General features: G+C 48.5%; 1 protein-coding gene across 1 annotated transcript in view; it reads right to left on the bottom strand.

Annotated features, from left to right (window-relative positions):
- Nucleotides 1-13,987, bottom strand: part of LOC131207497 (uncharacterized) — a 140,855-nt gene that overhangs the window by 91,892 nt on the left and 34,976 nt on the right. Inside the window, exons 3-4 of the mRNA XM_058200112.1 lie at nt 5,155-5,365; nt 1,679-1,800 (exon numbers count right to left, since the gene is read on the bottom strand). Coding sequence (XP_058056095.1) covers nt 1,679-1,800; nt 5,155-5,365 — 333 coding nt within the window. The remainder of the gene's footprint in view (nt 1-1,678; nt 1,801-5,154; nt 5,366-13,987) is intronic.

Genomic DNA, 13,987 nt, shown 5'->3' with positions numbered 1-13,987 from the left:
CTTCCTTCCTTTTCAGAATCGCTACGAAGGGATTCGTTTTCGTGACAGGAATTGTAAATTTAAAAAAAAAAAAGAGTGCCTCCGTAAAGTACCACCGCCAAGAGGAAGCTGCAGCTCGGCGCTCTGGCTTTGGCGTGCCTTTCCGATGCTCGCGTGCTTCGGTTTGCTCTCCACTTTTTTACCATTAACCACAGTAGTTCCCTCTGTGGTCTGCGTTCCGGCACAGAAAGTACTTCCAAAAAGAGCAACCACTTCTCGTCAGAAGTCACTTCCGGACCGAAGGCGAATAGCGCGATGGCCTCACCCCGCGAGCTTCATATCGGCAGATAATTACGGCGAGCAGGAGGGATCCACAGTGTTGCGGAGTGTGTTTGGTGAAGGTGTAGAACCTTACATCATCCCTCACGAAATCCATTTTCCGGAATGCTGAAGACACCAACAACAAACACCCTTCCGAAGTGCACCCGAGCATTCGCGCTCCGTTCCGGCTGCTGCAGTCGGGTGATCCACTTAAATCCTTGATTTTACGGTGGAAAACTTTTGCAATCTACTCTAGCGGAGCGTATCATCTCCCGAGCACCGCTGGGGTGCAATTTTGCAGGCAAATACGTGAATCATGAGCGCTGCATGCCGGTGCGGTGGTGGATTTGTAAAATTTGGGTGAGAAATTAATTTGTTCTTATCGTGCCACGTGCCAACACGAAGCCAATACGTGCACTTCTTCAGCATTTTGGCCTATTGGGTGTGTCCGAAAGCTTGGAAGGCAAGTATGTGCCAATTGCCAACACTATTCCATAGAAAAATATCACTGGAACTAACGGGTTCTAAGACCGATATTCAACCCAGACGAGCCACTATTTGGACGTGGATTACACATAGCTCAAGTTCAACAAATCTACAAACAATAAAAATTTTTGTGAATAAGTGGATCATATTGATCACTACTTTAATAGGGATTAAAATGAAAGACATACAATGAATAATAGTTTAACGTATTTTTTGTGCGTTATCGTCATATTGTTTACAGTCGAAACCCTTACCGATACCCGATGTCGTGGACTATTTTTAAAAGCAAAATTGTCGTACTTGGGGAACGGAAAACCCACACGTCGTGCAAGAGAAGCTAAGCCGATACAAAGAGTCTCTATTTGGTGCGGATTTGTGTCTAGCGGCATCATCGGCCTATTTTTCAGCGAAATTGCAGAAGGAGCCGCCGTTTCCCGTCGATGGCGTACGCTATCGAGCAATGTTAGGTGATTTAGTTCTTCGGTGAAATTTGAGCTTAAAACATTCGTCCAACATTTGTGTTCAACGGCGCTACGTACCATTCAGTGACAGCCACAATCGATATTTTACAACCTATCTTCGGAACCCAAACACTCGATGAGCCACCTTCTGGTAGTTTAAAAGGTGGATCAACGCTTTCAGCTAAGATTCTCCACTCATAATACCTCGGAAAACCTCAACCGTTTACTAAGGGGCACTAAGGGGACTTCCATTCCCATTGCGAATGTTTGTAGCAAATGTGTCACTTTTGGAATCCTCGAGAAACATCGATCATTCCCTCCAGCAACACCCAGCAATGAATCACTCCATTCCCAGCACCCCCCACGGATGAACCCGAAGCCTCTCCTTTAAACTTCCGCTTCCGCTAGTACAAAGAACCGACTCGACTTACCTTCGACCGTGCCGGTGTAGATCCGCGACAGATCGTAGTCCAGCGGTCCCGCCGTGCTCTCGATCTCGACATCCCGCGCGAACACCGATCGGGGATCCTCGCGCAACACCAACCGGAACTCTCTGCAAAACGTGAAACGAAAAAAAACGAGATTCGTGAATCCAAACAGCCGTGACAGCCAACAGCGGCCGAGATGTTCGCTCATTTCCATATGTTGGCACCAAGAAAGCACCGCAGAAACCGCAACACACGGCCAGCTTCCCCCGGAACTGGGCCGCCCGATCCAATCCCGATAATGGGCTGTCCGCCGTTACTTTTCGGGGGGGGATCCGGATCCGGGCGAAACTTTGCGAATATAAACTGCGGCCTACAATGGACTTGTCCCGTGGTCTTGTTTAAACTTTTTATGGCCCCTCCCTGCTGCACCCTGCCACACGTGTTCACTTCCGCCAACCAGCCACCACATCCGGTCGTCCGTTTCGCGTTTTCTTTTGCGCGCCATCGAAACAAGGTTCCGCTGTTCGTTCGGAAGCACTCCCAAAAAACACACGGCACGGCCGGAAGGGCAAAAAAAAATCTCCACTACACCACAAACACACTCTCGCGCGCGCTAGAAGTTTCGTAGTTCCGCCTTATGGTCCCGGAGAAAAGGATCGTTTTTCGTGGGGAAAACTTTTCCCACCAACTACTCTTTATCGGCGGCCTAGCGCTCCCCCCCAAAGCCAAGGGCCGTTCAGCGTGGCACATGAATCAGCGAACGAAAGTGTGTCCGCAGTAGGGGGCTTCCTGGACCTGGGGAGTCCAAGCCCAAGATATGCCGTTCGCCAAGATGCAGACGCCAGCGGAAGCGGAACCATGGAAAGGTTTCGTGTGAGTCCCAATGGCCGAAATGGCCGAAAGTTTGTTGGGTTGTAAAGTGCGCGATACAACAGGGGCCCAGGGCTTCTTATCGGTGGTGCTCTGTTCCGCCGCAGCTGCTACAATTGGCTCGAAAAGTGAAGTTTCGAACCTAGCCCGGGGGACACGCGATTTTGAAGTGATAAGTTTTGTGCCGGGCAGTCGTCCCATTATTGGCAGCGATTGGGCTCGGCTGGTATCGTGCAGAATTAATCATCCCAAAAGGCTCACCGCGGCCACGCGAGAATCGAATCGGGACGGTTTCGGGAACTCCATAGTTCTCTGGCCCACCGAGGGGCCACCGGGACCAATCCTCAACAAACACGCGGGTTAACCCAAGTCGCTGCTGTTTGCTGTTTCGGGGTTCAAGTCAGTTAAGTTCCACCAAGAGTTGGGTCGGGTGGCCGTTGGCGAAACAATGTTTTAGCTAACAACTTCGTCCAACGACGAAACACGTGTACCGGGGCGAGGGGGTCCAACTCGCGCCGGGCACTGCGACAGGTCGCTGGGCAATCCTCGCAATCCGACATACGGAAATCGCTGCATTTAATGAAAATGAGCCACAGAGCGTGGGCTTGGTCCGTGAACGCCCAGCACAGGATGGGAGGTCGTCTAGCAGCACGACAGCGAGATGGCACACCATCTGCCAAACCGCATTGTCGCACACATACACACCGTTTGTTGAGCCTCGGTGACGATACAAAGTGACCCATCCCGTTGCTGGTCGAGGAGGACGACGACGGGACTGATGCAGCAGCTTTCTAGGGTCCACAGCAATGACGACAACAACACATCGTCGAGCGGAAACTTTTCGTCATGGTTACTGCGGGGTCGTCCTATCACCACACGCGCGAGTGCTAGTCCGGACACGAGGGACCAACCCACTGGTCCGGACTCGGGAGACTGATGTTGCAACTGATTGGACCCGCTTGTCCCTGGCGAGTCGGCCAGGATCTCGCCCGGCGGGACCGGCGAGCGATTGGAACTGAAATTGTTTTCATACAAATGAAAGCAACTAATGATGCAATTAGTTTTTTGGGACCCCTCTTCGGAGGGGGTTCGGTTCCGGTTTTTCTATCCCGCTTGCTGGCGAATGGAATTTGATTTTCAAGAACCACACACACCACACACACCACACACACCACACACACACATTCATGCATGGTTCTTGTTGGGTGGTAATCGAATGTTGGACCAAAACCAAAACACCGACAAATGCACTGCCGAGCCGCAGCACCGCAGGCCACAAACGAACACAGTTTCTATCCCCGAAAAATGGTCACCCACCGGAGAAAGGGCATTGCATTGGGTTCCAAATGGTGTGCAGAAAGTGACAGAAATTTAACAAGGATACGGTACGCAAAAGGACCATTTGTAAGCCCTGATTTATGTGGATGGCAGCAATGACTAATATTGGGCCAACTCCGAAAGAATGTTTATTATATTCGAACGAAGCGGTTCACTTACGCTATCAACTGTTTGCTGTATTTCGAATAATCAATAAAATTATTGAAAAAAAAAATTCGGTTAGTTTTCTACTCTAAGCAACGACTTAATGCTCAAGGTACACTGTCCTTTCCTTAGTGTCCTTTTGGAAGAACACTATCAACTTACCGCAGCTTAAGAATAATCGAAATACTCGTAGCCGTTAGTTGTCGAGCTACGATCGTTCGCCTTACAAATTTTGAATAAGACCATTAAACTGAAGTCGCAAAAAACAGTTAGGTTTCTTTTATAAAAAAAGGCATCGCTTTCGAGATGGTCTAACGTACAGTAATGGTCATTAAATGAGGGAAGATATTAACACATTTCCATTATAACAACATTATATTTCCTAATTCAAATGTTTTCCGAAAAATAATAAACATTTTCATCTTCTCGTACTTCTTTCAGGGACACGAAGCTAACATTATATTTCCCAATTAAACTGTTTTCCGAAAAATAATAAACATTTTCATCTTCTCGTACTTCTTTTAGGGACTCGAAGTCGCGTCAACGAACCGAACTTGGTTGATTTGAACCCATCAGGGGTTTTGGGGGGCAACATCTTTAAAGATATTAACAAACGATTCGATTTTAGTACAGAAACATTTTACCCTGCAGCATACCATAACATTGCCTGAGTTTTAGAGCCACATACGTTGTTCCCGATTTTGGCGATTTTAAGTCGATAACTGAAGCAAATTTGAATTGAAAGAGTTGATGGACAATCATGATATGCCAGGCACAGGGTTCAAGAAAACGCGGCCTAAACCAATAGATCTTGACATTAAAGCTACGTTACTAGAACCGTTTTGAGCAAGAAAATCCAACTATGGAAAAGTGTTTGGTTTACAAAAACGCATTGTCTGTGCAGCAATTCCAAGCAGCTTCACTGGCGCCATTTTAAATCAACCGACGCAAAGGCAATTGTTTTGACAGAAACACCCCACCGAACCCGAATCCGAACACCACGGGGTTAAAAGATCGGGTGGTAATTTAATACACGCCTCAATTATGCTGTGCATCCCAATACATATTGTTTCGCGCAATTGCCGATGCAGGCAACCGGGCACGGATTGACCTCCCCACCAACTTACCGATCATGCGCCCGAAAGTTCAGCCGCACCACGTTGGCCGGCCCGTAGGCGGAGGAACCGTGGTCGTAATTGATGCTCCGGCGGCGCCTCCGATGCTGCTCGTGGTGCTGATGGGCGAGATCCAGCTGGCCACGATCGAACCGCGCTGGCTCCCAGTACCGGATGAACGGGTTGATCGAATCGCTGCCTCCGGAAGCCACCGGTGCCGGTGCTGTGATGGTGCGAGAAGGAGAAAAAGAAGAAGAAAAAGTTCGATAAAAACCGAGGCGAAAAATATAGACATCGGATGGACGACAGCCGGTCGGTGGAGCTACTGGACCGGGGCGGGGGAGCTGGAGCATAATGGGGGAGCATATGGTGGCGGCCTGCCCGGCTGGTGCAGAAGCCGGAAGATAATTACAATGTCGGCCCGCTGGTCGTGAAATTCAATTTGAACGCTAAAGAAACCCATCCGGGAGCTGGGGACAAATTCGATACAGCTCCTTGTCAAGCGAGCGACACAGCGAGAGAGAGAGAGAGAGATTATAATTAAACCAAACAGGGTTGTTTCCGAAATGCACATCGGTGGGGCCGCCGGGGACGATAGGTGACGCCCGCAAGGGTCCGGAGCGGGATTGGAACGAATGGTAATCCAGCGAACACAATTACAGGAAGCATCGCGATAGGCGGTGGCTGCACCCGACATCCGCTTTCTGATGGATTCGATAAGCGAACATAATTCATGTGACTTTCCCTCGGGGCCGTGCGGTTGTCGCGTTCGATAGTCTGAACGCACGCGTCACGCCGCCAGCGGGGGGAACACCCATGAATCAATACATGTTACCTGAATCAAATTGAATCCCGCATTACACGCGCCAGCAGCATAACGCTAAGCCGCGAGCACTCTCGGTACGGCCGGCGGCGGCGTTACACGGACCAGAAATAACGTTCGCAAACATACACGCTCTATTGCATTATTATTACACAGCCTGTTTGCGCGGATCGCGGAGCTCAGAACCAGAAGGCGGCCAAGAAGACGCGATGCCCAAGTCCACATCACACCGGTGCCATTCTGCAGCGCAATCAAGCATTCACGCGTAGGCCTACAGCGCGAGAGGTACCGAATTCAACGAATACACACCATTATCCCTCCATCGATCGAGCCGTGGTCGCCGATGGAAATTCAATTTTCACGTCCAACGATCTGTCGGAGCCGGTGCCGAATGCCAAATGGGTGCAAATAAAATCGGCAAATGAAATTACACCGAACCTAGGGGGCTGGGCCTACGCATGGGAGCCAGATCCTTGTTTGCATTGTTAGTGAGAGTAACATGATTAAGGCGCAGCATAGTCACGAAATCCCTACTGATGGAAACGATTCCAAACATACTCGGAACAGCGGCATCGCTAATTGATTGATTTGCAGTATCTATCACATGGGTCCTGGGGTAACTCGGGTTCAATTGACGGAGTAGGAGTTCTACGAGTTGCTGCAAGTCCGAGGAACCCATTTCACTTTGAGATCTATTTTTCTTTTTTCGCCTTTTGCTGGATATAGTATTCTTGCAGAACTTCTACGGACATTCGGATCCCCAACTGTCTGTCCATCCAATGCTTACACGGAAACGAACTTAGAGCCGGTGAGGCGTCAAGAACTGGCGGCAACACGTGTATGTAGTAATCGATGCCGAAGCATCAGTGTTTGGCAAATTTTGACAGCTCGCTGTCCGTCTTTCAGCTCGGTCCGAGTGTTGCCACTTCGGTGGGATTTGGCCTCAAGGCCCAGAGTGATGCATCGATATCGGTAATGCGATAGAAAGTCAGTACGGCAAACATGGTCAGCCGTCCAAGGCCCCCACCGTACCGAGTGCATGTTGGAAAGTTCTGTTCAGTGGTGCAAAAGGCGCACCAACCAAGGCATCGGGTTGACCCGCTCGAATCACAACCAGTCTACTCCGTTGGGCATCGGGCACCTCTGCAAGGAAGAGCCATAAACCGGTATGAACCCCACGATCCGCATTGCACGCGCGAAAAGCCCTCGAAGGAAGTGAAAAGATGTGATGGAAAATGTGACAGCTTTTCATTGGCCACTTTCACGTGCTTCGCGCGCGGCTGACACACTTGTAACATCATCATCATCACGGAGCCAAATGAGAGCAACCGGTTCATCATTCAAATCGCAACCGGCCAGCGAAAGTGGACGCATGCGGCCCGTGTGACATTGAGCCGCCCATGTGCGGAGCTTGCTCGGTGCGATTTGAATTTCAGCCATCGCCAGGGAGGCGGCAGACAACATTCCTTTTCGGATTTCGGAGCCACACAGGCCGGATGAATCAGCGGTTAAACATTCTGGGCCAGGGCGACACCATCAGGTGGCCAGCGTTTGTCAGCCACTTGTCAGCCAGTTACTGCGCAGTAGCTTCATAAAATGTGCCCACCACCGGCAGCTGCAGTCCAATCGAGGGGACAGATGAATCGTAAGCGATGGAAATCAATTATTTGCGTCACAATCGAATTGGTTAATCGAAACAGTCGATCGAATTGAGTTGTGAAATTGTTGAATTGCCACGAAATTAGAATAATCTAACGATACACTTACTTTGAGTCAAAAACGGAGCTGTAAAGTCGGTCAGTGAGTAGTTAGGATTGCTGAGCGGCCCTGGCAGTGACTTTGCTAGCTTTTTCATAAAAAATACGTTTTTTGAAAAATATACCTATTAGAAACCACAATCCGATCCGATAAAGATGCAGCTTCGTTGGCACTCGTACTTTGGTCCATCAAGGCGCTTTGGCGAAATACATGATTTTATCACCCTCGTTGAGCTAAATACTGAGCAGTGTCGTTGATGGTTCCAATTTACAGGTAACTAATATTTTTAATCTAATTTCTTACGCAGCATACACAGCAACAAGGCCACCGGCATAAGACTTCTATGTTTGAGAACGCGCATGGCACTTTGGATTCAAGATAGAGAGTAAATCAAAACTGATAGCACACGCAAAATGATGTCTTACTAAAAATACGGCCCGGTCCGTTCTTCTAAGATTAAAACAACTGCCTTACACAAAATCCTTATTTTTTATTTTCCAAAACGTCAAAAATAAGAAGTAGCTTCAAAGAAGCACTAAGGATTGCATTCTTCTTAATCCGGCTGCAACCGCCGAGCTGTCTTTACCTGTATCAAGGAACCTTTCCTTCCAGAATTGCATTGAATAAGACAAAAAGATCAATAAAGAAGCTGATGCAGATAAGGAACGAACGTTACAATGTTTGCATTTAACTTAAAGTCACCAATCAATCACATGTCAACGAATTAATCGATACATGTAGGTGAGAAAAAAATTATTGAAAGATCAATTATGCATTAGAAAACACAATATCACAATGATGCATTCTGAACATATTATCGTTCAGATGGCCGCCTCAGAATCTACGGCAACGGTCCATTCTGATAATACAATTTCAAGTATTATCTTTGCCATTACTAGACGAATGTAATTTTTAAATGCTTCCAAGTTGCAGGCTTGTCAGCATCAACATGATCCTTTGCGTAGCCTCACAAGAAAAGTTCCTCGGCATCAAATCACATGATCTTGGTGGCCGATGGACATCAGCAAAACGCGCTGAAACCATACAACTTCTAAGTACCTATCCTCAATTGCGGACTAAAACATAATTTGTTATCATCTGGCGGTATCGCACGGAATTTACGGTAGTGGTCCTTTCTTCGTCGTTTTTGAAAAAATAGGGTCCTATGACACCGCCGGTCCATAATGCACACCATACAGTCATCTTTTCTGAATATAACGGCCTCTCTTCAATCGATTGAGGGATTTCAGTGCCATTTCGATTGCTTACGTAGCTGCCAAGTGAAAGATGTACCTTGTCGCTGAAGACGATAAATTTTGCTGAAAAAATTGGCGTTTTCGCATCCCCATTTTTGTAGAAAGTTTTATTAATTTTAACACACAAGAGAGCAGTTGTTAAACGATGGCCTGGAAGAAATTCAACTAAAAGTTTGACACTTGCGTTGACAGCTATACTCGAACTCTAGCCTTGTGATTTCGAAACTACGAAATGGATAACCCTATATTTTATCGAAGGTAGCATCTTTCAAAGGACCACAACCCAGCGTTTACGTGTAAGCGAGCGCAAATCGGAAATGAGAACAGTGCACATTGGGGATCATCCTTTGACGAAACAAAGGGCCCTTTACGAACAGTTACTCTTATAGTGTCATCCTTTGTTCCTGTCGCTGGAGAATCCGGATCTATCCATTATTAAACGAACAATACGGGCAATCACTACTTGCCCCCTATCTAACAGAATCTCATCCGAACTTCATCACGGTTGAGGCTGGAAGAACCTGGGACGCATTCCGCTTTAATAAACTGCCAACGAAGAATACATGAGATGATATAGGCAGCAAACGTTGGACCAATGAATTAAGCATATGAAAGGAAAGACACTTTTGAAGCATCAACAGCCTACACACGGGCACACATCGTAGTTCTGCATACGTCACATTCCCCGCTTTGCTATCTATTCAAGGAACGTATTAGCAGAGCCTTCTGATGCTTCAAGGTAATCCCCAACTCGCCTCCCCGGGGCGGTCACAAAGCCGAATGAACACACGCACACATTAACACAGCCAACATCAAACCACTTTTTGCCACAGAGATTTGTCCTGAAAGTCAAGTTCACAGCCTTGCCATTCCATGAACACCGAAGGAGACCAATAGGCGGAGCCGTCTCGCTCGTTCGCTCGCTGCGTCACACCACGTTGCCTTGGATCCGCCTCTTTGTGGACCAAGCCGACGGGGCCGAAGGCAAATGATGTCATTCCAGGAGCGGACCATGAAACTGAGATATTACTCGGGGCGATAAATAAAGGAAGCAAGCAGACGCAGACCCTCATTAGCTCCCGTCCGCCGCCACTATGCCAGTGTCAGCAGTTCACCGATTCCGATTCCGGAATTGCCAGCCGTCGACCGGTGGCCGCCGGTCGGTGTCTGAATGTCACCAAGTTCAAGGTGGTGGTCGGTACGAACTTGCGACACAAGAACAGACCCTGTGTGCGGGGCGATTCTCAACCGGCGCGATCACTGCCTCATGCTCGTTAATGTGTTACTTCCTGACGAGAACACGCTTCATATCTCCGAGGTTCCCCCGAGGCACCGCCGGCGGCCCCATGGGATGTGGATTGAGTAGGTCACAAATAGTTTCGCTCTGAGCAAGCATAGTTCCATCGGAACAAAGCCAAACATTGTGTCTCAGCCAGCCAAGAGGCGACACCGACAAGTATACGGTGCGGTGTGTTAAAGATCTCTACTCACATGATTTTGTAACTCTATCGCCAAGGTCGGACGCGCGTCAAGGTTGCCCCACAGCCCATTGCGCTCGGCGGTGCCACGAAGGGAAACCGTGCCAAAATGGACGAAAGTGCTAGCCCAGCACTCGCGGAATGCCGGCCAGGGCCACGTTTTGCATCAATCATTTCGGAAACGGTCATGCTCTAGATGCGCCGCCGCAACTCAACGCCCGGCTCCAAACGGACGGACGCGAATGCGTTGCGCCAACTATCAGTTACACGCCCGAGGAGCCGGACGGAGGATGGCTGCGCCCGGTGCGTTCGGCTCCGTAGGCCGTTGGGGCCCACCCTATATTCCGCTTTCGGTTACCGCACCGAAAGGCAACGGCACGGCACGATAGACACGCACGTGCGCGGATTAATGCACATTACCGTATCTCGAGAACCGGCACGCATCGGCATCGCCGGCTTTCCTTTTCCGAGTGGCACCAGGCTCAGGATCGCGGGCCCCTCGTGCCACGTAGCCAAAGCAAAACGTGACGCATGCCGCGCTTGGGGAACACCCGAACCCCGAAGCATCAACTCCCCAACACGTGCTATTAAACAGATAATGAGTGCCGGCGGCGTTATCTGTGCCATTTCGGAACATTCACTTTCCCCCCAGGCAGCAGTCCCACTCGAACCTGGAGTGGTCCCGCTCCGCGGATGGGTTGTGTTCTCTAAACAGCAGCGATTGTTTAGCAGTTGACAAAAGAAGTGAAAACGGTGCTTAAGCTTCACCCCTTCAAAAAGCACGCCGATGACAGCCGGTTCCGTTTCGAATACCGCGATTGCCCGGCGGATTAAGTGCCGTCAGCGTTTTCGGTCTGTCGGCGCAGCGAAGCCGAATTAATTGCTCGATAATTACGACGCGACCTACGCGAGGCTCTCCGCGGGCTGGCGATGTAATCACAGGCTTTTCCTTGGCCACGGCAGCCACGGCAGCCGCCAGCCGCCAATCGAGCTTTTGACTTCGCAAACGCAGAGTGCGATGGGCGGCTCAGGCTCATGGCGGCCACTTACTTTCGTTCACCTACTTTGCACGGTGGGGCGATGGTGTGTTCCCATCGACAACACCACAATCCATTCGCCGCCACTCGAAGCTTTCTCTCTCGTTCTCAGACACACCCAAACCACACTTGTCATCTCGGCTTTCGGTGCGGTACTCGACCAGGCCGGGAACGTATCTAGTGCGGTAAATATGTTTCGATCCTGGTTTTTGTTTTCGATTCGTCTGCTTTATATCCGCTATGTGAACGGTATTTGAAAGTGTTAAATAAATCGATTTATAAGTCGAGGTTGTCACATTCCATACCAAACTTAGAACACCCTATGAACATAAAGACCAAACGATGTTTGGGAGGCTGTAAGATCGGATAACTTAAAAAGGACGAGTTCGCGTATGTTCCTACACTGATACACTGAGGATAATCGGAACTGAGGATAATAATCTGAGGCTATAAACATCAGTAATAAAATTAAGAAACAAATCTGTACGATGCCCTATATCCCAATCCAATCTCTACACCGAGTATGTCTTTTGATGACGAGATTTTTGTATGAAACTAGCTGCCCCGACAGACTTCGTGCTGACTACTTGTTTCTTAGATTCTCAGATTGTCAGATCTCAGATTCTCAGATCGCATATCTATTAAATACTGGTTGTTCTCGGCGCGCGTCGCCACGCCTCATTTCATCCTCATTTCTTGATCTGGCGTTTCAAAGGACTTCCCGACCCGATCGGACTTCCGATCTGCTTCCCTTTTCATTTCCCGTTACTCCTACTTTTCAGACGATCGGGCTTCCCGGCGACGTATTTGTTCAATTTCCCTTTCCGCCTCCCGTTACTCCAAACAATAGGGCTTCCCGATGGTGTATCCGATTAGCTTTCCTTCCCGCTTCCCGTTGCATACATGACAAAACTCGCACCAGCTAAATTTGACTCAAATTGTTTGAACACGTGTCCTGACTATGTCCTGTTCCGTAAGCTCCTATTAGCCACGAAAAGATCATTTTATGAGGACATTCTGGTGATCCAAACGGTTGTAAGACGGGTACCAAACGTACTGACACATAAAAGGGCATAATGTTTTAATCCGTTATATGAGTTCGATTAATTTGGATGCGTTTGAAATATGAAGCATGTGCCTTCCAATCTATTCTATTAACTAATACATATCTATCTATAGATGCTGCACCATTAAAAAAATTTCTTCATTTAAAAGACACACTGTGTACATAGGCACTAGAAGAATATTATTTTCAATAAGAAAAGAGAGAGCGATTATAGGAAAAATGACTTCGTCCCACGTGTTATAGCCTTGGTATCTAAACATACTTGCGTGTGCGGTGCCAAATCAAAAAAGCAATTAACCAGCTACGCCAGCAGAACGCAGACTCATCAACGTCCCACACAAATAGAAGCAATTTCACTGGATTAGAATCGAAGATCAGCATCTCGCATTGTTTATATCGGCGGATGTTTTCGTTGTTCTTCGTCCGATTGCTTGCGAATCTCACAAAACACAAGACACCGGGGCGCGGAACAATAGCTCTCACGAGCTGCCCCTATTGATCCTTGGTTCAGCCCCGAGGTTTGATCGGAAATAAATCAACAGCACTTCGGCACGGAGCACGCCGGGCGTTGATTAATGAGAAACCCATGCGCGCGAGGTGTAGCTATGACAAATCGACACCATATTCCGCATACGCAATCGAATCACCGATTCATACATTTTTATTGCGATCCGTCACATCAGCTTCCGGCCCATTATCGGCACCATAATAGACGGGTGATTGATGGGGCCCGATCCTGGGCCCGCGGAAACAATGGCGACGACGATTACTTGGCATTGATTTTCAATCCGAAATGGAACTCCGCGTCGGATGCAGGGAAATTGTTTTTCCTTGATACACACACAAGGGTCTATAGGTTATTTATCGTGCCGGGCATTCATCACCGGGCTGTTTTGTTTTGGCCTTACCGAAATTGACAACAATTGCATGGACCCGGAATCTTTGGCCCGAATGCCTTTGATAGAAAAATGCCCTAAATTGTAGCAATTTGTCAAGTAAAGTGAAATGGCTCATAATCGGCCACGCAATCGGCCACGCATCCTGGCCGCAGCATAAAATGATCGTGCGCCACCAGTGCCGTGTTGCCTGACGCCGGTGTCGTTAGTGTAATTAAGCTCACAGTTCGGTGAAAATGTCATCACATTAATTAGGTTAACAAAATAATGCAAAAGCATACCTAGTGGCGGACTCAAAGTTTCGCTTCCTAGGAACGGATCTGTCGCAGGTCCTTCGGCAGAAGTGTAGCCGGGTGAGAGTTTTTTTGTCGTAACTTCTGCTTGCTTGCATGGAAAACCTACGCGCTAGTCATTTTACAGCGTACCTTTGAGCCGAAATGAATGAACGCAAAATTGAAACACAAAACCAGTCAACAAAGTTGATGAGACGCACTTTCCGGCACCGAGCGAGAAAAGGGACCCTCAGCAATT

This window comes from Anopheles bellator, chromosome 2 (assembly GCF_943735745.2).
Source record: "Anopheles bellator chromosome 2, idAnoBellAS_SP24_06.2, whole genome shotgun sequence".
Classification (NCBI taxonomy): domain Eukaryota; kingdom Metazoa; phylum Arthropoda; class Insecta; order Diptera; family Culicidae; genus Anopheles; species Anopheles bellator.
Note: the sequence above shows the minus strand (reverse complement) of the source record. Positions and strands in the feature narration are given on the sequence as shown.